The 25173-nt window shown below is 45.4% G+C and overlaps 1 protein-coding gene across 1 annotated transcript in view; it reads right to left on the reverse strand.

Moving 5' to 3' along the window:
* Positions 1–7460, reverse strand: part of LOC142558378 (uncharacterized) — a 40020-nt gene extending 32560 nt beyond the window's left edge. Inside the window, exons 1-2 of the mRNA XM_075670522.1 lie at positions 7455–7460; positions 6616–6769 (exon numbers count right to left, since the gene is read on the reverse strand). Of these exons, the coding sequence (XP_075526637.1) occupies positions 6616–6769; positions 7455–7460 (160 nt within the window). The remainder of the gene's footprint in view (positions 1–6615; positions 6770–7454) is intronic.
* Between the last annotated feature and the right edge of the window lie 17713 nt (positions 7461–25173).

The raw sequence follows: 25173 nt of genomic DNA on the forward strand, positions 1-25173 counted from the left end.
TTCGCTACGTTTGCTGTAATTTATGCCGTTGATTCGCATTTGTTGTCTACAGTCCATAATCAGACAGGAGAACCACTGTGGCACCCGTACGACAAATACAATGTCAAGTATCGGCCACACCGAACTTGCTGGCATGACCTAGGTCTAATGACTGCTACAATGTTGCCCACAAATTGCATGCTAACTGACCATGTGGTCCACCTTGGACGTGCTCACTGCATCATCCATTACTGCGAAAGTTTGCCTGGAGTATCAGTTACTGCAAGTTGTAATAGGTGATAAGCTGACGTAACTTGACATGAAAATCCTTTATAAATGTAGATGGGTTGTTCTTAAACAAGCAGCACATAACTTCAAGTGTGCTACTGATAGTTTAAGCGGTTTGTAGCAGATGTGTGCTTTTTATTTCTTCTTTTGATGTCTTTGCAGAAGCACACACAAAGCTATTTCAAGTTTGCATCCACAGTTCCCCAAGCAAGTTCTGCCACAGTCCAGCCCAATTCTTACCTTTAGTGTCATTTTTATGCCTGGCTAAGTGATTTTTGTGTGGCTAGTGTACTGCATGTTTGAGATACGCACCGTCCTGCTGAGTGTGAATAAAGTATTATAAGCTTTACTCTGGTGTAAATGTTCCTATTGCACTAGCATGCATGATCGCCCCTGCCAATTAATCCTATTGGACCAATACATCCATTAGACCATAAGCCAATTGAAACAATAAACCTATAGAACTGATACACTTATTGAACTGACACGTACACAGAACCAATATGACTATAAAAACAATAGACCACCTATTGATGTCAGTAATCCGACAGGCTATGCAATTTTTATTGCGAATTCTTGCTAGGGGGGAATCACTGAGAGACTCCACGCAATGTTAAAAACACCACTATTGTGAAAGCAATGCCCAAGATCAACATGCACTATCTCATCTTAGCACCCAGCCATTATCAAGGCCACATTCAGTCAATAACTGAGGCTTAAGGCCGCTTTACTCGACAACCTTAGAAAACAGTGGTAACAGAAACACAGTACAAAACTTGGCGCACGTATATTTAATCTCATCTGAAATATTGTTGCTATTCCTGAAGTCATCATCATGCCCTCAAATACCTCGCACACCCAGTAAAGGCACATTTGGGAGTACCTTCAACAGAGGTACTTTCAATCCTTCGTGAAATATTTACAGTACGGACAAGAACCGTTACTGACAATGTGTAATCGAAGCAAACTTATAATGGACATTTGAAAACATGACTGCAGCATTAGCAAGCAATTACAATCTTTAAACACTATATGCATATGCAGAGTTCTGTGCCATGATCTTGTAAGCTCTTCCACTCTTCATTGACAGAAAATAACACTGGCTACCCAGAGAGGGAAAAGCTTAATGCTGATTGCACCAAACATCTGAAAAGAAAAAAGAAAGTTGATGGTGGTTTCAGTGAAAACTGGTTTTATAAAGAGAGAAAAGAGAGATAAATGGGTTGACAACAATGTTGTTTTACAAGTGCATTGTTATACAGTCTACGCTAGTTACAACGGACCCTGTACAACTGACTTTCGGATATAACAGACCATGTTTCAACCTTATTTTGCTCTACCTATTTTATTAATGCAACGAAGTTCGCTTTTAACGGACCCCACTAAAACGGACTATCGGCTACAGCATACAGCAGCAATTTTTGCCAAAATCAGGCATATAAAACGGACTTATGCAGTGTCGACACGGGCTGACAACTGACTTGTTAGAGTCAGCCGACGATAGCAACTCAGTATCTCGCGCACGGGAGGGGTGGGGGTGGGGGGTTCTACTCCAGTGGCTGCTGCTTCTGGCGCGAAGCAAAATGTGTTCGTGTTTACCTGTGTGCCTGTGACTCCGTGCTTGTTAATTTAGTTAGTAGGCGAATGTTTACAACTTTATACGACCGATAAAACTACTATCCTTACTTTGCAATGCTGCCTGCTAATTTCATATCGCAGTCGATGCTTCGTCTCTCGGGTGAAACTGGGACTTTTCTTGTTCTTATTTTTTTTTTATTTTGGACATTCGTCACTTACTCTTGGCAATAACATTGTTACACATCGCGACTAAAGTTCGGAAGTGAGGTGCTTAGGATATTGCGGGCTTCGGATAAAACGGGCACTTTTTGTCGCGTTGTAAGGGTCAGTTGTAATGAAAGTCGACTGTAGTTTAAATGCATCATAATGACACAAATACGCATTGATATACTAAAATCACACAAGTCTATCACTGTAGAAGGAATTGTATTTGTTCTGAAGTATATTAAGAAATGCACAGTGCTGACTTTCATTTGGTTGGCTTGGAGAGGGCTTATAAAGAATTGTCACACAAGCATGAGCTGTTACTACAATGCAAACATAGCCTTCATCAGGCACGTGAAATTTGTTCCACAAAAAGTTCTGCAATTTGTTCCTCCATAAAGGGTGAAAAAAAATTTCGGTTGCATGCTTGTCATAGTTATGCAGTCAAGATAAGTTCAGAAGATGCAAGAGGTAAGGCATAACTATGACTCAGTTGCACATCACAGCATACATGAAACATACCAAGGCAGTCTGCCTACGTTGGCTCACGCTTGCACATATTTTATGCTTATGAACAAATCTAGAGGAGTGAAAGTACGGTTTCAGAAACAACACTTCAAGGAACCCTAGCAATTGTTCTTAAACTGTGCTCTAAGCACCTCCGCAGGACCCTGAAAGAGTTTTAGTTATCTAACATTATTTATTACTTACTGCAGGCCCTAGTAGAAAAGCCCAAGCAGGAGATGAAGGCAGCTTTTTATGCACAAGACGAGGACAAAGAAGAGGCCGAAACACACGAGTACTCGTGTATATCAGCCTCTTCTGTGTCCTCATCTTGTGCGCACGAAGCTGCCTTCATGTCCTACCAACATGCACAAACAGTAACTTTAGCCAAGCAGGAGGCACATGCCTAAGCCTCATACAAAAACCAAAAGAAAAACATACATAAATGCAATACCCAGAGGTCAAGAAGTTTTAATAATGACAATTCAATGGGGAGGATAAGACACAGCCAAGAAAATAAAAGCCGAACTGAAGAAAGGATTAAATTAAAAATGAAATAATTAGGGGTGTGCAAATACACGAAAATTTCCAATATTATCAAATGCATTTTTTTAATATTCGCATTCGATTCGAAAACTAGGTATTCGAAAATTTTCTAATACTCAGTTGTATACGAATAGTCGAAATAAATTTAATATGACAGTGAATCAGAAAGTCTTTGGTCCCAGTTTTTCATTTACCAAAATAAGGTGCATGCAGGTAATTACAAATATACATACTATTCCACGTACCTTACGCTATTGTTCCACACAGTCCCCACACCGGCTCAGACATTTGTCCCATCCTAGCACTAAATTTGAGATCCACGCGGCAAATGACGTCGGCGACGCACGCAACCTCCCCGAACGTTCATAGTTATGCAAGTCTTCACGGCCCTTTTGCGAACTCACAACACCGCCACCTCACACTTCTCAAAGCGAGGCACCTTACCCCATACGTGGGCTGCATTTCCCTGTGGATATCGAAGGACGCTTGTCCCTTGCTCCACAGAAATTAGGAAAATGAGCAGAAGGACTAGTGTTCAACCAAACCAGTCATTCTGACAGTGATTACAGCTGCCTCATTTCCTGAGCACATGGGCCCCCTCAATGACCACAGATTGTGCATGACATTCGTAAGGCCTGAAAGGAAATAACTGTCAGCTGCAGCCCTCCACATTATGGATTTCTGCAGTATTGATGGGCTATACTAATGCAGACGGCCTGAAGCCCAGTTGTGGCTATTGCAAGTCTAGTGTATTTTAACTGCAGTTGCCTTGGCGTGATGTCTGTTCTTCAGCGAATGCTTTTTCCTGAAGATGAAGTTCTCAAAAAAGAACCCTTGAGGAACTGTGAACAGATCACGGGCTTCGTCACGATTAGAAGTTCAAGAATCCCAAACTTGCAGCACATTAACGTCATCCCAAGCACGAAGTAGTATGAGAGGTCATACACAAGAAATGCGCTTAATCAAGAACAGGATCCTAATGCCTTATTAAGCACACCTGTGTCCTCACTTTGAGAACTGCAAGTCTTACGAATATCCAGCATACCAAATGCGCTTACCAAATGTTACTAAGTCTCTGTTATTGCCCACATACCAAGAATTAACCACCAGCAACATGTGTACTTTTGTAAAGAGCCACATATGATAAATGTAGTGGTGAGTGTTAGGGGATGCTAAAGTATTTAGCGATTCTTCTTTAAGATGAAAGTAATGTGTTAAGTCACCGTGCACAAATGCTATATTAGGAAATAATTTTTCTGCCAGAAAAGGAATGAAACACAGCAATCTTCTCTTCCCCACCTTTCCTGCTTTTGTTTTTCGTTTCCACTTTTGCAAAGTTTATATTTAAGTTATGCTCAATTTGTTGAGTGCCCAGGATTGACACAGAACTGAGGTCATCAACCTCTCAGTACATGACATCAAATATCACTGATCACAAAAGCTGCACCTTTTCGGGCTAAAATATGGTATTGAGGAAGTCATTGTAGCCCAAATAAAATAGAAACAAAGAACAGAAGGCAGGACAGCATGGGCGCTACACTCAAAAGTAATTTATTCGTCACTGGAACACTACGAAATTACGCGAAAACCATCAAAAATTCTTGTCCAAGTAAGCAAACAGTTTACGCGTAATGCAGAAGTCGTATGGTCACAAAAGCAAGTACTTCTGAAGTATACTACTGGCATCGATAATGGCAGATGATGGTGGCGCAAATTATCGACAGGTTTTAGTGGACGGGATGAGAGCGTGACAGCGACAGCTGCATGATGCATAATGACAATGCGACCACGATTGAATGACGACAATGTTGCACGACAGCACAGGCATCTCGAAGAGCTAGTTGGCATTCAGTGGTGGACACGAATCCGTAACTCATGCGCTCACATGCTGCCCTTTCTCTCGGCAAGACACTGTTAGATACGGGACCTTTTCCTGAGCCTACTTCGAGTTCACCAGACCACATCGAATCGCGTCACAGCTAATTAAGGAGCGCAGAAGCACGTCTACCCCGTTCCCGAGGCGCGGCACGTGCAAACTAGTTGGCATCCCCCACCTCGTGCGCCGCAGGTGGAGCTATTCACTGCTTAACTCTTTCCGAAAGTATAGCGGGAGCCTGGCACAGTTCCAGGTAACGCAGGGCCCGAGCAAAGCTGCTTTGTAGCACTGAAACGTCGCCCCCATTCACCTCTGTGACGGCGCTTGCAAGTCAGAATGGCAATACCGCAGAGAGAAGTAAGCGCTCGGACAATTGGGGCTCAAGGGGCAACCCTGTGCGCCGGGTGTCACACAATCGCACGGGCACCTACCATTGGCCGAAAATGGCGTCACCTGAGCGGGCTCGCCGATTGGCCAACGTGACGTGTCTTCGAGACACCGAAGGGCTTAAAAGCCAGAGACCGGGAGCAGCAAGAGAGCATTCCTTCATTCATCTCTTCATCAACTCGGACGCTGTGGCCACGGGCCACAGCGTCAGAGTTGCTGCCGGCCCGTAATGACTTTGACTGTTAATTTCTTTGTACTCTCACTGTGAATAATGTAAATAAACCTTCAGTTTTTATCTCAATGTCCTCCTCAACCTTGGCCAACTCCCGCACCCAACGGCAAGGTCCAAATATCTGGTTGACAGCGGTGGGATCGTCTCCAAATCCAACAACACCTGGCCAGTGCCCAACATTCACGGCAGCCAGAGAAAGCTATTCACTTATATATTAAAAATAATGCACACTCATGCACAAATGTATAGGATCACAGGTTTGCCAAAAGACCTCAATTTCTTTGAAATTCAGATGCACTGACTGACATCAACGAGTTCACTAGAAAATTCAGATGTGTAAGTTTGGAGTGCCGTCCTCAATTTTAATTTACATTCATAGGACGAAAAGGAAACCAGCTTTTTCGCACAGTCCTTCATCCACATACTTTTGCTCAGTGAAGTAGATGCATGTATTTCGCTGAGCAAAGTAAGTCAGAGCCTATATAAGTCAAACTGGACGACGCATGAATGACCAGACACAGGAGTGCAAACTTTCCATTAAGAATAATGGCCATGGGCATCTGCCTGCACATTACATGGCTTGCAAGTGTGAATCACAGCTTTACACACCTGAAAGCTTTCCGAAGAGCAAACTTACTACTGCATGCAAGTTTTTAGAGGCATTTTTAACCAAGAAACAAGGCAAGGAAGGCATCAGCAACACTTCTGTACCTCTATTTGAAAAAGATATTCAGTTTTTGTATTTATGTTCTGTGCCATGATGAATTGTACACATATTTTCGGACGTTACAGCAATCGAAGACAAGACTACAAAACAGAATAAAGAAAGGGTCATTTTGAAAATCATGAAGCTATCCATAGACTCCCTTTATCCGTAGCATTCAGCACAATGTTAAGCTTAAAACAACTGTCCATTGGATAATGTAATAACTCAAACCTGAGCAAAGCACCCATACTCTCCTGTTTTCTGTACTGCGTGTCCATCTTACTTGTGCTACAATGACTTCATTAAGTCAATTACCTCGCACAACAAGTTCTTTTGAAGCTACAGCTGACAGAAGGGGGATCTGCCAGTCTTCAGGTGGCCTCCAGTTTGGGCCACATGACAGCAGCAGTACCTGCGAACATGGCGGTGAGTACCAGCTGACGATCAGCTTACGCAAATTCTGCCACGCCTGGGAGTTGACTCAATGGTGCATGGCTCGTATGATACTGCTATGCCAAAATTTCTGCACAGCCACTCATTGCACAGCACAACAGGAGCACCTGCATGAACAACCAAAACACAAACACTTGTTAGCCAGCAAAAAGTCTACTGCTTGCTTTTCAGGAATGTACCAGGAAGAACACAGAACCAACCAGCATCTACGACAGCTGGACCTTGATAGAATAAATATCCTATATAAGGAGAGTATTTGAATGTCATATGTGAGTGTTATAAAATGGTTAGACTGTATTTTCCATAAGGTACTCGAAAAATAACATTTGCTTCAGTACTACACATACCTCTCCAAGCATTTAAAAACCAACAAGTTGTACTAGAGTATCGCCCAAAAAACACTGTGCATTTTATTTCCTAAATTTCAACAGCTCAAAATAGCTAATAACAGAATGCATAAAATTTAAAAGATACACTTACAATTCTGTACAGCACGAAACAAAGGACAGCCAGACCCCAGTGAATCAATTCTCTTAACTCAGTTTCTGTAAACAGCAAATATTGAGCCCCCATCTCCTGGACATGTTTGAGGAATCCCATGTGATCATAAGGAAAACTACCCATTACTAAGGGAAAACGTTTGAGAGAACTTCATTGTCATGAAACATCTGTAAATTCCTGGACAACATGAAAAGGCTCACCCGCATTACTGTTTTTTCAGTGTCTAAATAACATTTTAGATTATGCACACAAACAATTGACATCTTCGGTATAGAATGTATGAATGCCTTTCCCACTTGCTTAAAAGAGTTGTAAAAATGGAACAGAAAAGTGAGAGTACACCAGAACATCAATGAAGGTTGTACGGTATGGTAGGCGTGCAATTTTCCCAGTTAGTTTGGCTCATTTCACCGATATCTCAGCTCCCTCGGTGACCTTAGCATTAGTCAAGCGTTGTGTTCCTGTACGGTTAAATTTACATGAACCCGACACAAGCAGGTCGAGTCAGAAATTGAGCTGACCAAGCCTAATGTGGTCACACATTCGCACGAATTTGCCTATGATGCGTCTGGACAATGGTGGCGCCCAGCATCGACCAAAGGCATCACCATATTCAAATGGGGCTTCTAGTTCGTGCATCTGTCTGCCATTTGCGACAGCTCTGTTTTATGGCCTTTATCATTACAATAAGGTTGGATTACAAAGTGCTTCTTTTTGCCTTGTCCCGATACCATTCCGGCTGTCGGCACATAAAACACCGGCCGGTCTCAATGGTTCCGCAAAGGGTCACTGTATATGCCACCAAAGTAGGAACGTACGCAGGATTTTTTTTCGAGGGGGGGGGGGCCCTACCCAAGGTAACTTTTCTATGCAAATGAGGGGGAGGGTACTTTTACTAGTACAAATGTGAATAGCGCCCACCATTCGCCATAAAGACACGTAAACCCGCAAAACAGAATAGAAATAATATCTCACAGGTATGCCTGTGAGATACACCTCTTCTTTACTTGGAAAACAAAGAATCACATCAAATGGACTCGTGCATGAAAGATGCGCAGGAAGAACCTTGCCAAGAACAAGTTAACCAGAAAAAGGGCAAAATAAAGATTTCTAGTAGCGTTCTGTGATTGATCTCTGGAAGAATTATTGCGAAATGTATATTTGCGGAACAACCACACTTCTTTTGGATCCTTCTTTTACTACTCTACCAAATGCCAAAACCGACATCTGTTGTTAATTGGGAAGTTGCATAACGATGCCTGGTCACCAGTCCCGTACAACAGCGTATAGCGCAGGACGCTCCGGTTCTAGACGTACTGCGCCCACCACGGAAGGTTATAAAACACCCTCATTAGCACAGCAGGGAAGTGGCTACTCCAGGAGCTGGATTGATAACTGTAGAAGAGTCATTCAAAACACACGGAATTATTCTGCACTTCCGACAGCGTTTTCTCTAATTCCTTTTTAAATAAAAAGATGTTGATCGATAAATATTTTCACAAACAATTTTCGCTTTTCCTCCCTGTTTGGCTGTTGCCTTGGCTTTCTCCCTTAGTAGATTGCTTAATTTCTCATCTCCTTGCGACTCTTGTTTCCAGTTGCCAATTTTGCCCGAAAAGTGCTGTACAATTAGGAAAAACAAGACGAGGTAAGGGGTGACAGTCATATTGCTTATGGGTGGAACGGTTATTGCAGGGTCTGATGATGGACGCTGTTTCGCAATATACTATTTTCCACCTTATCTAACCCATATCACGGATATATGGTTCCGAGGATCTGCCAACGTCGCGGAGAGCCATTACTCAAAGAAATAATCAAGCAAAATGGTAAGTTAAACACAACTGGCGTTTTCTCCGGCCGCAACTCGTTTCATGAACATACGCACCAGCTCACTATGAACCGAGTTTCTTTCCTGGCCCCTGGATCAGTCTAAACAAAGAAGGCTGGACTAACAAAGCTACAGCGATGCGCGTGATCGTTGAATAGGTGGTGACATAAAAATTGTGTTGGATATTATAAATAAAATAAAATACTATAATTAAAACAATAAACTATGCCATGCCTGCTGCAATAGATGGGGACATAAACATTGCGTTGGGTAATAAAAATTAATGAAAAATAAAGATAATTAAAACAAAAACTAAGCCCTGCCTGCTGCACCTAAGTATTGCAGGATGCCAAATTAGAAAGATAAATAAAAGGACCGTAGTCAATTAATTTTTCACTGTAAAAAAAATGGGGGGAGCCTACCACCACGGAAACCACGGCCAAGGAACGGATGGCTGCGGGATTTATTAAAAAATTATGCATGAATTACAATTATTCATAATATCAAGTGACAATGTCTTGAATAGATGGGGACATAAAGATTGTGTTGCGCAATAAAAATTAATGAAAAATAAGAATAATTAAAATAAAGACTATGCCCTGCCTGCTGCACTTAAGTATTGCAGGCTCTTAACTGAATTCATCTTGAGTTAATCGCACAGGCACCGAATCGATGAGAAAACTGGCCTCCACACCCCAGGAGATGCCGATAACTACAGCCATCCAAAAGGAGTGAAAAACTTGACAACCATTCGACTCTGTGAAGACGGAATGGAAACGAAAGCTGACGACAGTCAAAGCTCTCAAACGAAAAGCAAAGCGTTCCACCTTCGCTGCGCGTCGGCCTGAAGATAGTGTAATATCGGGCCGACCCTCGGCGGAGGTGAAGCAGGCATTGAGAACTCCCCCTACGCAGGCCGATCCCGAAGATATTGCAATACCGGGCCCAATCACGACTGAGGTGAAGCAGGCATTATAAACTCCCCATACGTAGGCCAATCCCGAATATATTGCAATACCGGGCTGACCCTCGGCGGAGGTGAAGCAGACATTCAGAACTCCCCATACGTAGGCCGATCCCGAAGATATTGGGAATATAGCAAAGGACGCTGCATTCCTACGCTCCCGACTGGATGATGCGGAAGACCGCTCTCGTAGAAATAATCTACTTTCTTATGGTTTAACGGACATCGCCACCGAATCCGCTGTTCAATCAGAGGAAAAGATACTGGACATTTTAACAAACACTCTAAGCCTCAGAATAACTAGTGACAGCATATCGCGCGCACATCGTATTGGTAGATGCAGTCCAGGGAAGTCTCGTCCGTTGATAGTAAATTTTGCTGCCTATAAAACGAAGGAAGAAATATTGTCGAACCGTCCCATGCTAAAAGAAATGAGTATCTCTGTTAGTGAAGATTTCAGTCCCACTACACGTTACGCCAGAAAAACTCTTATCGAATACGGAAAAAGTCAGAATGTACCATTTAAATTAAGATATAACAAGCTACTAATTGGTAAAAAATGCAGTGTATACGACGCCGCTGAGCAAAAGGTCTGTGAATTGAAGCCGTTAAGTAGCACCTCAGATGATGCCACGGCGTCTGTTCTATCCTTAAGATCAGGCCGCAATGTTCTAACAGCGCGCCCATAGGATAATGCGAGGGGTAGGGACCTCGATCCTGTAATATCAAGACTACCGGTTCTTTTTACTAATATTCGTAGGTTCTTACCGAAAAAAGATTATCTCTGTAGCCTAATAAATTATTGTGATGCAGACATAATTGCATTAACCGAAACGTGGTTGACAAGTAAAGTAACAAACTCCGAGTTATTCTACTGTAATAAAAAGTATAATATTTACCGTACAGATCGCACTAACACACTAGGCGGTGGTGTTTTAATTGCTGTTAATGAATGCTTTGACTGTTTCCCTGTAGCCATATCATGTAACATTGAATGTATATGGTGCTGCATTTCTGTAAATTTCAAAAAGGTTGTGATCGGCGTTTGTTACCGACCACCATCATCAGCCCCGACTTTTTGCGATAGCATGTACGATTGCTTGTGCCAGATAACTGTTCACTTCCCCGGAGCGCCAATATTACTTATGGGTGATTTCAACTTCCTGAATATTTCCTGGTCAAGCACGTGTCCTCTATTAAATACAACTTCCGCAGAATCGAAGCATTTTGTAGAGATATGTGCTGATTTCAACTTGGTTCAGGTAGTTACTTCCCCTACACGTGTAACGAACACCACATCATCTCTTTTAGATCTTGTTTTAACATCGTCAACAGATATCATATCTAAGGTTACACTCACCCGGCTTGAGCAACCACGACGTCTTGCATTTTTTCATTAGCCTGGCAATTCTACCGTCCCAAAACAGTATTAAAACCATTCGTGATTATAAAAATGGCAACTTCACCACTATCAACTAAGAACTTGCTCTTTTCCTAGATAATTACCTGCCTAAAGTTGCTGAGCGCTCACTGGATACTAACTGGAATATATTCAAAGAAAAAATTCACGATCTTGTTAACAAGTTTATTCCGAAGAGGCACGTTTTTTCGAATAACAATGCTTCATGGTATACTAAATATTTGAAACGCCTATCTAACAGAAAAAAACGTCTTTTTCGCACAGCTAAGCGGATGGAAAGCCAGGCTAAATGGTCTGCTTACAAAGAAGCTGCCTCGGCCTACTCATCTGCGATAAAGAATACAAAATTTTCTTTTTTCAATGATACCCTTCCGAACATGCTCATAAATAATCCAAGAAACTTCTGGAATGTAATAAGGCCTAGTGCATCGAAAATCATATCACTTAGCACGTCTTCCGGTGAGCCTATACCTCGGCAGCACTGCGCAACGATGTTAAATAATGTATTTATAAAAGCTTTCACTCCTTCAGCACATGATAACGACCTTCCAAGGCTACCATGCTGCAAATTTTTTCCTATGGATCCCATAATTTTTAACTCTACTGGCATAAAAAAAGTAATAGACACTCTTAAACTTACGTCTTCTTGTGGAATAGACGAAATCACGACAAAATTTCTAAAAAATACTAGTGAGTATTCCTCTATCATCTTAGAGAGCATTTTTTCACAATCGTACCTGTCTTCATCTTTGCCTCATGACTGAAAAACAGCAATGATTATTCCTATCCACAAATCTGGTGAAACTCAGGATCCTTTTAACTACAGGCCCATATCGATTACCTCAGTACCGTGCAAAATTATGGAGCACATCATATTTTCTAACCTCGTCAACTTTCTTGAAGAAAATAATTTTTTCTCTAACAGTCAACATCGCTTTCACAAATTTTTTTCTTGTGAGACTCAGCTGGTAACTTTCACTAATGACTTACATGTATATCTTGATAGCGGTTTTTTGACTGATTGCATATTTTTGGATTTTTCTAAAGCTTTTGACAAGGTTAAACATGTACTGCTACTACACAAACTAGGCGCACTCAACATTGACCCGGGAGTACTCAGCTAGATCCAATCGTTCCTTTCTTCTCGTTCCCAATTTGTTGTAACTAATGACTCCACATCTCACGCGGCTGCAGTTGAATCCGGTGTTCCACAAGGGTCTGTTCTTGGTCCTCCTTTATTTTTAATATATATTAACGATTTACCTGATAACATTTCCTCACAAATTTGTTTATTTGCTGACGACTGTGTTATATATCGAAAAGTGACTAATGCATCTGATATAGCTACCCTTCAATCTGATTTAAATAACATATCTAACTGGTGCCTCACTTGGTGCATGGAACTCAACATTAATTAAATGCAAATCTATGCGGATTTCTCGTTCTAACACAACTTGCCCTACCTACGCCCTTAATGACTGTCCCCTTCAATCCGTTACATGCTACCGTTATCTTGGCATTCATATAACTAGCGATCTTTCTTGGAAGCAGCATGTACAGTATGTAATATCTAAAGCTAACCGCTCCTTAGGATATTTGAAAAGAAATTTTTCGGTTGCGCCAGTTTTATTAAAACGGCTGTTGTACACAACATACGTCCGCCCCTAATTAGAATATGCCTCATCCGTTTGGGATCCTCATCAGATCACATTAATTAACGAAATTGAATCAGTGCAAAATCGCTCGGTTCGTTTCATCTTAGCTAACTACCATCGCACTGCTAGTGTTACATTAATGAAGAGTACCCTTCAAATTCCATTATTATCTCTTCGCAGAAAAGAATCGCCACCCTCCCCATTTCCCTTTTTCAGAAAATCTACTACCACAACGCATCTCTTCGCCCTCTTTGGATCCAACCTGCGCCTTATTATTCGGCTCATCGTGATCACGTACATAAAGTTAACGTACCCCGTCATAACACCGTTGCGTGCTCACAATCATTCCTTCCTAGGACTGCAGTCGACTGGAATAATCTACCTACATCATTAGTAAGCATCAGTGACCCCACTCTTTTTAAGAATGCACTAATCAACATAAAATAATGTATGGTGGCAAATGGCATGATTATCTACTTATTCCTGAACATTGTCTGCTTGCTAAAGTGTATTCTTCCTGTATTTTTCATGTTATGTAAGTTTGTTATTTGTTATGAATGCATTACTACTTTTTTCATATTGCTTTTGTTCCCTGGAAATTCCTTGAACTAATCCTGCATTTTTTACTCTTCGAATGTATTCTTGCCCCTCCCCTCTGCAATGTACAATTATGTACCTTGAGGGTATCACAAATAAATAAATAAATAAATATTGCAATACCGGGCCGACCCTCGGCGGAGGTGAAGCAAGCATTAAGAACTCCCCATACATAGGCCAATCCCGAATATATTGCAATACCGGGCCCACCCGCGGCGGAGATGGAAGCAGGTGTTAAGCACCCCTTCATACGTGGGCCGCTCCCGAAGATAGTGCAACACCGGGCCGACCCTTGGCGTAGATGAAGGAGGCATTAAGAACTCCCCCATACGTAGGCCGATCCAGAATATATTGCAATACCGGGCCCACCCGCGGCGCAGATGAAGCAGGCGCTAAGCATCCCTTCATACGTGGGCCGCTCCCGAAGATAGAGCAACACCGGGCCGACCCTCGGCGGAGGTGAAGCAAGCATTAAGAACTCCCCATACGCAAGCCGATCCCGAAGATACTGCAATACCGGGCCCACCCGCGCTGGGGGTGAAGCAGGCGTTAAGCGCTCCCCATACATGGGTCCATCCTGAAGGTAGTGCAATGACAGGCTGACCCGCGGTGGAGGTGAAGCAGGTGTTAAGCACTACCCATACGTGGGCCCATCCCGAAGATTCCGAAGCGCGCGTTATAGGTTCCCGAGTTCACAGGCGTATGTGGCACTGATCTTGGACCCCTTTTGCATGGTCACCAGGGTCGGCCCACATAATGATTTTTTCTGTAAACGGAAGCCGAAAAACACTAAGGAAGTTCGACATACACTGCTTTCGCTGTAAAAGGCAGCAGAATGTTGACCGCCAAGTAGATTGATTTGTCGGCGCTTTAGGAATGTGCGTGAGGAGTGGTGTTGGGGGCGGATGGGGGGGAAGTTATGCCATTGAATTTCGGGGGGGGCCCCGAGCCCCCCCTGGGTACGTGCCTGCACCAAAGGTAGCACACACAGTTACTCTAGTCCCATGCAAGTATCAGTGCTGGCTGGCCTGACCTGACCGCATTTACATGCATGTTACAAACAGGTCGGGCTGGGTCAACCTACTCCATGCGATCATGCTGACTCAACCCAATCCAATGCTCATTCAGGCCATCCAGCTAGTGTTTACATGAACTCGATAGGCCAGCTCAACCCACTTCTTATCGGGTTCATGTAAACACGCTTTACAAGCATGTGATTACACGTAGCCTATAAAAGGCTATACCTTAGACCTCTTTTTTCTTCCTTTATTATTTTTTTTTTCCCCCTTGTCGCTCTTCGCCACTGGCTCGGAGATGACTCGCATACCACCACACTTCCGTTTAGCAACTTGGTGGAGCTGCGATAATAGCAGTGCTTCTCGCTGCGTGCCACATAAAATAAAAAAGAAATCTCGCAGTTTCGCCAGCAGCACGAAACGTTGACAGCAATAGTAAGGTTTGGCATTGTACGTGAACTCCTCAGATGGTGCTCAAACTTCTAACTATAGCGCAAAGCCGGTAGGGCAGCTGGGAGCCAATCGCCACCGTCGGCTCTCAAGCTCTATTCAATCAGTGTGCGCTGAAATGAACAGCCCACTCAGTGTGCACTTACAGAATACATACTCCCCCAACTCAGCAGGAACACTAGTGTGCTTATATGGTATGCATACGCACAACAATAATGCCAGCAGCAGAAGGGAAAACACTGTCCTGGCTCAGCCTACGGGCCAATTGAGCAGAGCTTTGCCGGTGCATCTACTTTGCTTCATCACTTTTGCAGCCAAATGCACCCCCTAGCCATAACCCTCTGCATGCGAGTAATGCATGTGCCATCGATAGTGTGACAGCCCAACGATGCTGATGGAGCAAACGTGCCTCGATCCTCCGTATTATTGTTAGAACAATAATAAAATTTGAACATTCGAAATTACTGGTTCTGTTGAAATTACGTTGTGGGCTCAGGGCGATGTCTTCAGAGCCAGTGGCCAGCTGTGACACAGGGTGCAAAGCCACTCTAGAGACAGCCAAAAATAAATCTCTCTAATCCCGCAAGTAATTAGACAGTTAAGCCTGGAACTATATTCTGGAGGGTAAAGATGTTGACAGTGCGCACCTCGTGCCTTCGGTAGTGCTGCAAGCCACTTGTGAGATAATGTATAGCCTCTCTAGTATAATATTTGGTAGTGTGCCTCAATGCACCCGTCCTCCCGCCCACCTGGGGCAGTGGTAAATTGTACTAGAAAATACTAAGCAGTGGTGTGCAAGCATCGAGGCACCCTGGGATTCGGGACGAAGAAGAGCTGTGTCGGAGAAGTACGTACATCTCAGGGGTGCATGCACGCTGTCGTCCTCGAGCATGCGCAGACATGAAAATGCCAAGTCGGCCTTGACGTAACCTTAGCATGGTGCAGGAACTCAAGAGTGCGTGACGAGTTCATAACAGCAACATGCCGCCACGTCGCAAGACAGCTATCGACGCTGAAGAGAGGAAACGCAAGCACGCCGAGGCTGCGCGTGCTGACGTGCCAATGCCAACGCACGTGAAGCTCGTCTCACTAAAGCAGGGGCCAGCTCGCGAGGCCCCTTTCACCCAAATGCCCGGTTCGTATCGTGCCCGCCAGGAGCAGTAGGACGTCGAGCATTGTTTATAGGTCCTGGAGCGAAACAGTCACTCGGCACAGACAGCTGTAATCGCTTCAGTGAAGAAAAAAGCATTTTACGCTGCAGTCCGGCAAACATGATGTGGAATGAAGGAAGATATGGATACAGTGGATAGATCGCGTAAATTTCAACAGGCCGCCGTCCATGCACCTTTGTGAGGTGAGTAGGAGGTTTCTAAAGGACACAGTGCACCCGAGTTCTTTGTTCTCGAGGTTTCACACCGCGCGATGTTACCGCGAATGTCATGCGCTCCTTCATTGTGCACTATGCCAACAGTTTTTCTTGATAGAGCAGTAATGCGAATACCACAGGAAAATTTATATGTCAACTAATTCATTGTATCTGCACAAATATGTGTAATCTGCAAAGACATCTAATCATTATAATAGTGTAAATGTAGAATTGGTAGCTTTATGACGATAAAAAAGAATTGAAACCAAAAATAAATATGATCACAGGGAATACCCCCCCCCCCCCCCATAGGACACATAAGGTTCCATAAAAAATGTGTGGGGAAGCTAAAAGTAGGGGTGCGCCAAATGAAATTTGGCGGGGGGCCAACTTGAAACTTGAGGGTGGGCCAACTTAAATTTGGGCATGGCCCAATCTAAGATGTGGGAGTGGAACGACTGAAATTTGAAGGTGTGCTTACGTATAATTAGATAACTCCAGTTGAGTTTCTGCGTGCTTTTTGATATGAGAAAAACAAAGTGATACTCAAAGACTAAAATTTGCGTTTTTAAGCATGTGAAAAAAATACAGTGTGAAAAAAAACTGTTACAAAGAATACTCAAGAAACAAACCATACTTGCACGCGATAATACTTTAGCAATAAAACAGTGTCTCAGCTTTGAAAAATCTGTGGGAAACACTGCTGATTCGCTCAAAATTTATGATATCCTTACAGAGTTTCTTTTGCTAATGTTTGTCTGCGACGAATTCTTTTCGGGGCATTTGCTGTTTAATTCATGTAGGACATTTCTTTTGTTTAATATTTAGGATCATTCTTCAGATGCCCAATTTGAGGCTTTGATTATGCATGATTTCAGCACAAAGAAGCTGGAGCTGGATGCTACACCCAGCATGCTTTAGGTTATCAGCCAGAACACAGAGTCATCATCATCATCATCAGCCTGGTTACGCCCACTGCAGGGCAAAGGCCTCTCCCATACTTCGCCAACAACCCCGGTCATGTACTAATTGTGGCCATGCTGTCCCTGCAAACTTCTTAATCTCATCCGCCCACCTAACTTTCTGCCGCCCCCTGCTACGCTTCCCTTCCCTTGGGATCCAGTCCGTAACCCTTAGTGACCATCGGTTATCTTTCCTCCTCATTACATGTCCTGCCCATGCCCATTTCTTTTTCTTGATTTCAACTAAGATGTCATTAACTCGCGTTTGTTCCCTCACCCAATCTGCTCTTTTCTTATCCCTTAACGTTACACCTATCATTCTTCTTTCCATAGCTCGTTGTGTCGTCCTCAATTTGAGTAGAACCCTTTTAGTAAGCCTCCAGGTTTCTGCCCCGTAGGTGAGTACTGGTAAGACACAGCTATTATATACTTTTCTCTTGAGGGATAATGGCAACCTGCTGTTCATGATTTGTGAATGCCTGCCAAACGCACCCCAGCCCATTCTTATTCTTCTGATTATTTCCGTCTCATGATCCGGATCCGCCGTCACTACCTGCCCTAAGTAGATGTATTCCCTTACGACTTCCAGTGCCTCGCTGCCTATTGTGAATTGCTGTTCTCTCCCGAGACTGTTAAGCATTACTTTAGTTTTCTGCAGATTAATTTTCAGACCCACTCTTCTGCTTTGCCTCTCCAGGTCAGTGAGCATGCATTGCAATTGGTCCCCTGAGTTACTAAGCAAGGCAATATCATCAGCGAATCGCAAGTTACTAAGGTATTCTCCATTAACTTTTATCCCCAATTCTTCCCAATCCAGGTCTCTGAATACCTCCTGTAAACACGCGGTGAATAGCATTGGAGATATCGTATCTCCCTGCCTGACGCCTTTCTTTATTGGGATTTTGTTGCTTGCTTTATGGAGGACTACGGTGGCTGTGGAGCCGCTATATATATCTTCCAGTATTTTTACATATGGCTCATCTACACCCTGATTCCGTAATGCCTCCATGACTGCCGAGGTTTCGACTGAATCAAACGCTTTCTCGTAATCAATGAAAGCTATATATAAGGGTTGGTTATATTCTGCACATTTCTCTATCACTTGATTGATAGTGTGAATATGGTCTATTGTTGAGTAGTTGAGGATGGTGGACAGATTGTTCTAGAGAAACTGGCCACCCTGTATACGCAATGCCTCATGACCTCGAGCGTACCGGAATCTTGGAAGAACGCTAACATAATCCTAATCCATAAGAAAGGGGACGCCAAAGACTTGAAAAATTATAGACCGATCAGCTTACTGTCCGTTGCCTACAAAGTATTTACTAAGGTAATTGCAAATAGAATCAGGAACACCTTAGACTTCTGTCAACCAAAAGACAGAGTCAGTGCCAGCGTAAATTTAATTTAATTTAAGGCTCTAGGTGAAGCCATCATGCTCGAATGGCTGATGTGGCTTCAGTCACGGCTTCCCTTCACTTTAAAGACATAGCTGTATAACTGAGCCGTTACAGTCGGTGGTACTCAAAACAGATTTGTAGCTTCTATTTCTGATGAATGCTTTGAGGCAGCCGAGCTTCACAGCTATTAGCGATGATTCACAAACTGTACGCAGCGAAAACCCATACAGAGATGTGAACATGTGTGCCCATGCTACCCCTGTCACGACTCCAAAGCACACATTTTTTTACATCTCTTTTCCCCCAAATTTTCATTTGTGCCGCATTTTCTTCTTCCCAGCGTTGAAATAAGGCTCTCACATGTAATTTCAGTGCAACAGGAAATAAATTGTAGCTAACACAAAAGTGCCAAACTAAAAGTATGTCGTCATGCTCGAATTAATGCATGCCATCGTCTGCTATGCTGCATTGGACAAGGGCGTGCCACTGTTGAAGGGCGAGAGCGCACGACGAGAAATGAGCACAAAGCGGGGGAGGGTGGTGGAGATGGCGATCCTTTTAATAATTGAGGGGTTTTACAGCGTGCAGCAAAGTACTGCCACCCAGAGGGATGTATGCAACGTTGAGCGAAGTGGAGACGGAGAAACCAGGCAAAGCATCTCAGAGGAGGAAAGCAGGCGGATGCGCACTGAATGCCTCTGGCAGTTGCTACTGGTTTTTTTTGCGATACACATGTGGTGTGTTCGTCTCGTGGTAACGTCGCCCACATGCACCATACACTGTGTGTGCGAGTGAAAGAATGTGACTGTGAGCTAACGTTGGCGGCTCAACCTCACGTGCACAAGGAGTGGAAGCGCACAGTATTCTGTAGTGCACATTGCACCATGGCACCGGGGGGCGGGATCGAGCGGGGGTGTTGTACTTCGGTTGCACATGCTTTATCCTGAAAGTGATCTGCTTTGGAGGCAGTCTAGGTGGGCCGACAGCTCGCAGCTTTGCGTGTGCTCTGTTCTCAAAGCTAAGTCTGTGTTGAAGCGATGATCCACCAAAGTCACTTCACTTACTGCTGCTGCTGCAATTCCGCACCAGCGTTTTGACAGTGAGCGTCCGTGGTCATCGAGTGCAGACACTTGCTGTTTGCCTGCGTGCGCTAGCACCATGCTGGGTAATTTCAATACAGGCAGACCCGACTATATCGAACCCATTTACATAGAATTATCCTATATACCGAACAATTTCTGAACACGCTATAGTTCCAATGAGTATATATAGCAAAAATTACGCTTACATTGAACAAAAGTAACGCCTCCCGATATTTCGAACATCAAGTGACACAAAAGTGCCCCCACAAGTTGGCTTTCCCTCACGGCGAGGCGACTCCATTCAACCGCTCTCTCTACCGTGACCGAGCAGCGTTGAGCAAGCCGTCGACAACCGCCTGCAAAAAATGGTCCTGGCCCGGCCGCAGCGCTTGCTCAGACAGCCAATCACGCTCTTGTACACTCATCGTGCAAGATGGTGCAAGTGCGAGTTTGCGAGTTGTCTCACTGCTTTTCTGGTTCATTGTGTGTGTGCCTTGTGGGCCTTCTCCTGCAGTGTTGCCATGATCAAGCAATAGAATTTGCCTTTCGTCGTGAAGCTCAACATCATAAATTCAGTCGAATGTGGTGAGAAGTCCGATGTCCCCGCAGCGTGCAAGATTCCAAGTGTGGTTCGTATCAGTGTGGTACATTTCATTACACTGCAACGTTAGCAATATTTAAAAAATTTTTGTAAAAACTCAGGGCCCTTCCACTCTGTGAAGAAGGCGACCAGCGAAGGTGTGTATGTGGGCCCCCTAATGGCGAACTGCACCTCCGCCGCGGGTCGGCCAGGCATTGCACCATCTTGGGGATCGGCACACGTATGGGGAGTGCTTAACGCCTGCTTCACCTCTGCCGCGGGTCGGCCAGGCATTGCACCATCTTGGGGATCGGCACACGTGTGGGGAGTGCTTAACGCCTGCTTCACCTCTGCCGCGGGTCGGCCAGGCATTGCACCATCTTGGGGATCGGCACACGTGTGGGGAGTGCTTAAAGGGACCCTGAAACGCTTTTGACGATTTTCTACAAACGTACTGAGTCGTTAGAGTAGGTCCTTCTGATCATTAATTGACACATCTAAGTGCTCTGCGTAAAGCGTGTAATTTATTATAAGGTTTTAAAAATGCACATCGCTGCCGATCGCAGTGCACTGCTCGGCGGAATTTTAAGCCGCCCCTACCCATATGACCGAAATCACCCACACGACGTCAGTGGGGCGAGCTATCCGATTGGCTGACAAGGGCGCGTGATCGATAATTTTTCCAACTTTATGGTAAACAAATAATCTTCGTAATAGTTGGAATGTTAGTTAATTTGTTTTTATGAAAAGAAAGTAACATAAAGAGAATGCACAAGAACAATTTTTCAATACATTAAGCACTTCCGGCACACAGCAAGTGTCGTCTGCTTGTGTTACAACGTACTCCATTTTGACGAGAGCTCCGCGGTCACAGTTGGTCTCAGTCTTTTCGCGAGCACTATGATTCGACTTTGTTGCCTTGTGGACTGCAAACGTAGCGACTGGCAATATGTTAAGCTGCGACATCGTGTCCCTCTGCAAGGCAGCGTACGAGCGAACTGGCTGCTGCGCATCGGACTACCGCTATCCGATCGGCGCCAGGATTTGCGCGTTTGTGGCCGTCACTTTACACCGGAAGATTACTAACGCAACAGCGTTTCGCGAGTCCCGTATTAGGGCAAACGTAAGCGCAAGGGGACAGGGTCTGGCCGCTTGACTGTGCCGTAACGGGATGAGCCGAGATGAGCAGAAGGGCAAATGTGAATGGTCTGCACGGTGCAGCCACCTGGTGGCATAGAGCGCAACCATACACAGTAGCAGCAACGAAGCGTATTCTTCTTTGCTGCTGGTGCGTATTTTTCGCAGGAGTGTAATCATCGACACGTTGTTTTTATAAATGTTTAAAATGTTTTACACTTGGTTAGAGCAATATTAGCGCTTTGTTTGGCTGGTTAAGCGCTGCGCCAACAAGTGTCTGGACCGTGTAGACCGATCAGGCCGCTCACGTACGTCTACGCCAAAGTTCCTTCGTCAGCTTGAGTTTATGCCTCCAATGATTTGCCGAAATGACCAGCTTGCCTGTGGTTAACGGAATACCAGACACGTTCGGCGCTACGACAGAATGCTCGCAACGCACGCTGCTTCGATAGCTCTCGCTTGGGGTCGACAGCCAAGCGGCTAGCGGAGAGGTCTCGCGCGGGCGGGGGCGGGCTCCAAAACAAACGGAAGTGGACGATGTGACGTCGCATCGTGACGCAGGACCAGTGAAGGCGGAGCGTAGCCCCGCTCGCTCGGCGAACGAGTTGAGGAGGAAAAGCGTGGATGGGGAGGAGGGTAACTTCTAATCGCTTGTAGCTCCATTAATACGTAACGCTTCACTCAAATTGTGGTGCGAATGTTCTACTTAAGCTGTACCCCACGCGTCTACAAAATTTGTTCGAACCGTTTCAGGGGCCCTTTAACGCCTGCTTCACCTCCGCCGCGGGTCGGCCCGCATTGCACCATCTTCGGGATCGGCCCACGTGTAGGGAGTGCTTAACGCCGGCTTCACCTCTGCCGCGGGTCGGGCCGGCACTGCACCATCTTGGGGATCGGCACACGTATGGGGAGTGCTTAACGCCTGCTTCACCTCCGCCGTGGGTCGGCCCGCATTGCACCATCTTCGGGATCGGCCCACGTGTAGGGAGTGCTTAACGCCTGCTTCACCTCTGCCGCGGGTCGGGCCGGCATTGCACCATCTTGGGGATCGGCACACGTATGGGGAGTGCTTAACGCCTGCTTCACCTCTGCCGCGGGTCGGGCCGGCATTGCACCATCTTGGGGATCGGCACACGTATGGGGAGTGCTTAACGCCTGCTTCACCTCCGCCGTGGGTCGGCCCGCATTGCACCATCTTCGGGATCGGCCCACGTGTAGGGAGTGCTTAACGCCTGCTTCACCTCCGCCGCGGGTCGGGCCGGCATTGCACCATCTTGGGGATCGGCACACGTATGGGGAGTGCTTAACGCCTGCTTCACCTCCGCCGCGGGTCGGCTGAGTTCTGTACTATCTTCGGAATCGGCCCACGTATGGGGAGTGCTTAACGCCTGCGCCACCTCCACCGCGGGTAGGCCCGGCATTGCACTATCTTCGGGATGGGCCCACGTGCTTAACGCCTGCGTCACCTCCGCCGCGGGTCGGCCCAGTATTGTACCATCTTCGGAATCGGCCCACGTATGGGGAGTGCTTAGCGCCTGCTTCACCTCCGCCGCGGGTCGGCCCAGTATTGTACTATCTTCGGAATCGGCCCACGTATGGGGAGTGCTTATAACGCCTGCTTCACCTCCGCCGCGGGTCGGCCCAGTATTGTACTATCTTCGGAATCGGCCCACGTATGGGGAGTGCTTAACGCCTGCTTCACCTCCGCCGCGGGTCGGGCCGGCATTGCACCATCTTCGGGATCGGCCCACGTATGGGGAGTGCTTAACGCCTGCGTCACCTCCGCCGCGGGTCGGCCTAGTATTGTACTATCTTCGGGATGGGCCCACGTATGGGGAGTGCTTAACGCCTGCTTCTCCGCCGCCGCGGGTCGGGCCGGTATTTCACTATCTTCGGGATCTGCCTACGTATCGAGATCGGTCAACGCAAGGGCGAAACAAGGTATGTGCACACATGGTAGCGAAGGTGTGTGATAAATTCACGATAAATTCCATAACCAAATTTTCTTACCTCCCCCCCCCCCCTTATTGTGAACTTTGTTTTTGTACGTCTCCGTTTTTTGTAGTTTCTCTTCTTCCACGAATATTCCAATAGCCTCTTACTAATCTCTACTACAAACATGTTTACTTTCCCCTCTCGCTGAACCCAAGGGCTTCAAGGAGTCCATTAGTGCCTAAATCGACCGGTGGGCATCTATCTTCAATAAAACATGCTCCATCGTTTGTTTACCTAGGCTTGTGGCGGCACGGCTGCGATATGTACATCTTGCAGGGCCAACTACTGGGTGGAAAAGAAACAGCTTGCCGTTCGAGACTTGTGCCAAGTCGTCTATCGCGCCAGCTAACATCACATTGCATATACAAAGCACACAACGGTACAAATTATGCGTACGTGAGAAAAAAAAATCCTAAGCCCTTCCGCTCTGTGAAGGTGGTTGACCAGCGGCGCTGTTTAGCACACGACACGGACGTGACACAATTTTGAACAAAGTACGAACTCATTTGTCTTGATGGGTGGTCATCGCGACGAAATGTTCGCACACTTTCATTGTCTTGATCGGTGGTCATTATTTCACTAGCAACTGCAATAACATTCTTTGATAATGTCAAATAGATACGCCTACGCCGCTGGGTGGTCGGTTGGGCCGGATCGGTGTGGCATCGCAAGGAATATGTCTGCAATACGGAACGCGTAAACCGCTGCCTTTTCGGTACAGACACATCCACATTGAAATCAACGACAACAGTGGTAGCGTCATCGCAGCTAATTCACGCAAAGCGAGTAGCCATGAACGTTACAGGACTATGAGTCATTGCATTTTTTGCTTGCTTACGGGGGTATAAGCCAATGAACCTCGCCTTCACGAACATGCGAGTTGGCTTTGGGCGAAGCATGGTGCTCGCGAAAAGAGATTGAGACCAACACAGACAGCGCAGCTCGCATGAACACCGAGCACGCTGTAACATAGGCAGAAGGCACTTCCTGTGCGCCGAAAGTCCTTGAATAGCGATAAATTGTGCGTGCGCATTCTTCGCTATTTTTTATCGAAACATGCCAACTATTGCGAACTGTTCCCCATAGTAGAAGAAATCGATGACGCACCCTGGGCAGCATAAGAGATAGCTCGCCCTACTGGCGTCATATGGTCATCTCGCGTCACTTGGATAGAGGCGGATGAAAACTCGGGCGAGTGGCGATGTACAGTGTTACAACCTTAGGAAGTACACGGTTTACGCGGAGCGCTTTAATGCGTCACGGAATGATCGAAGGGCCAATCCTAACGACTGAACACGTTTATATAAAACTCGTCAAAACTGTTTCAGGGTTCCTTTAAAACATCGAAGAGCGCATCTGCAACGCCCCCCCCCCCCGCCTCGCGAAGAGGAGCAGAACACCATGCACGCAAAAAAAAAAAGGGGGGAGGGCAAGCAACCGCGGCGAGTGCGTGGACGCCTTCCCATC

This window comes from Dermacentor variabilis, chromosome 9 (genome assembly GCF_050947875.1).
Source record: "Dermacentor variabilis isolate Ectoservices chromosome 9, ASM5094787v1, whole genome shotgun sequence".
In the NCBI taxonomy this organism is placed as follows: Eukaryota; Metazoa; Arthropoda; class Arachnida; order Ixodida; family Ixodidae; genus Dermacentor; species Dermacentor variabilis.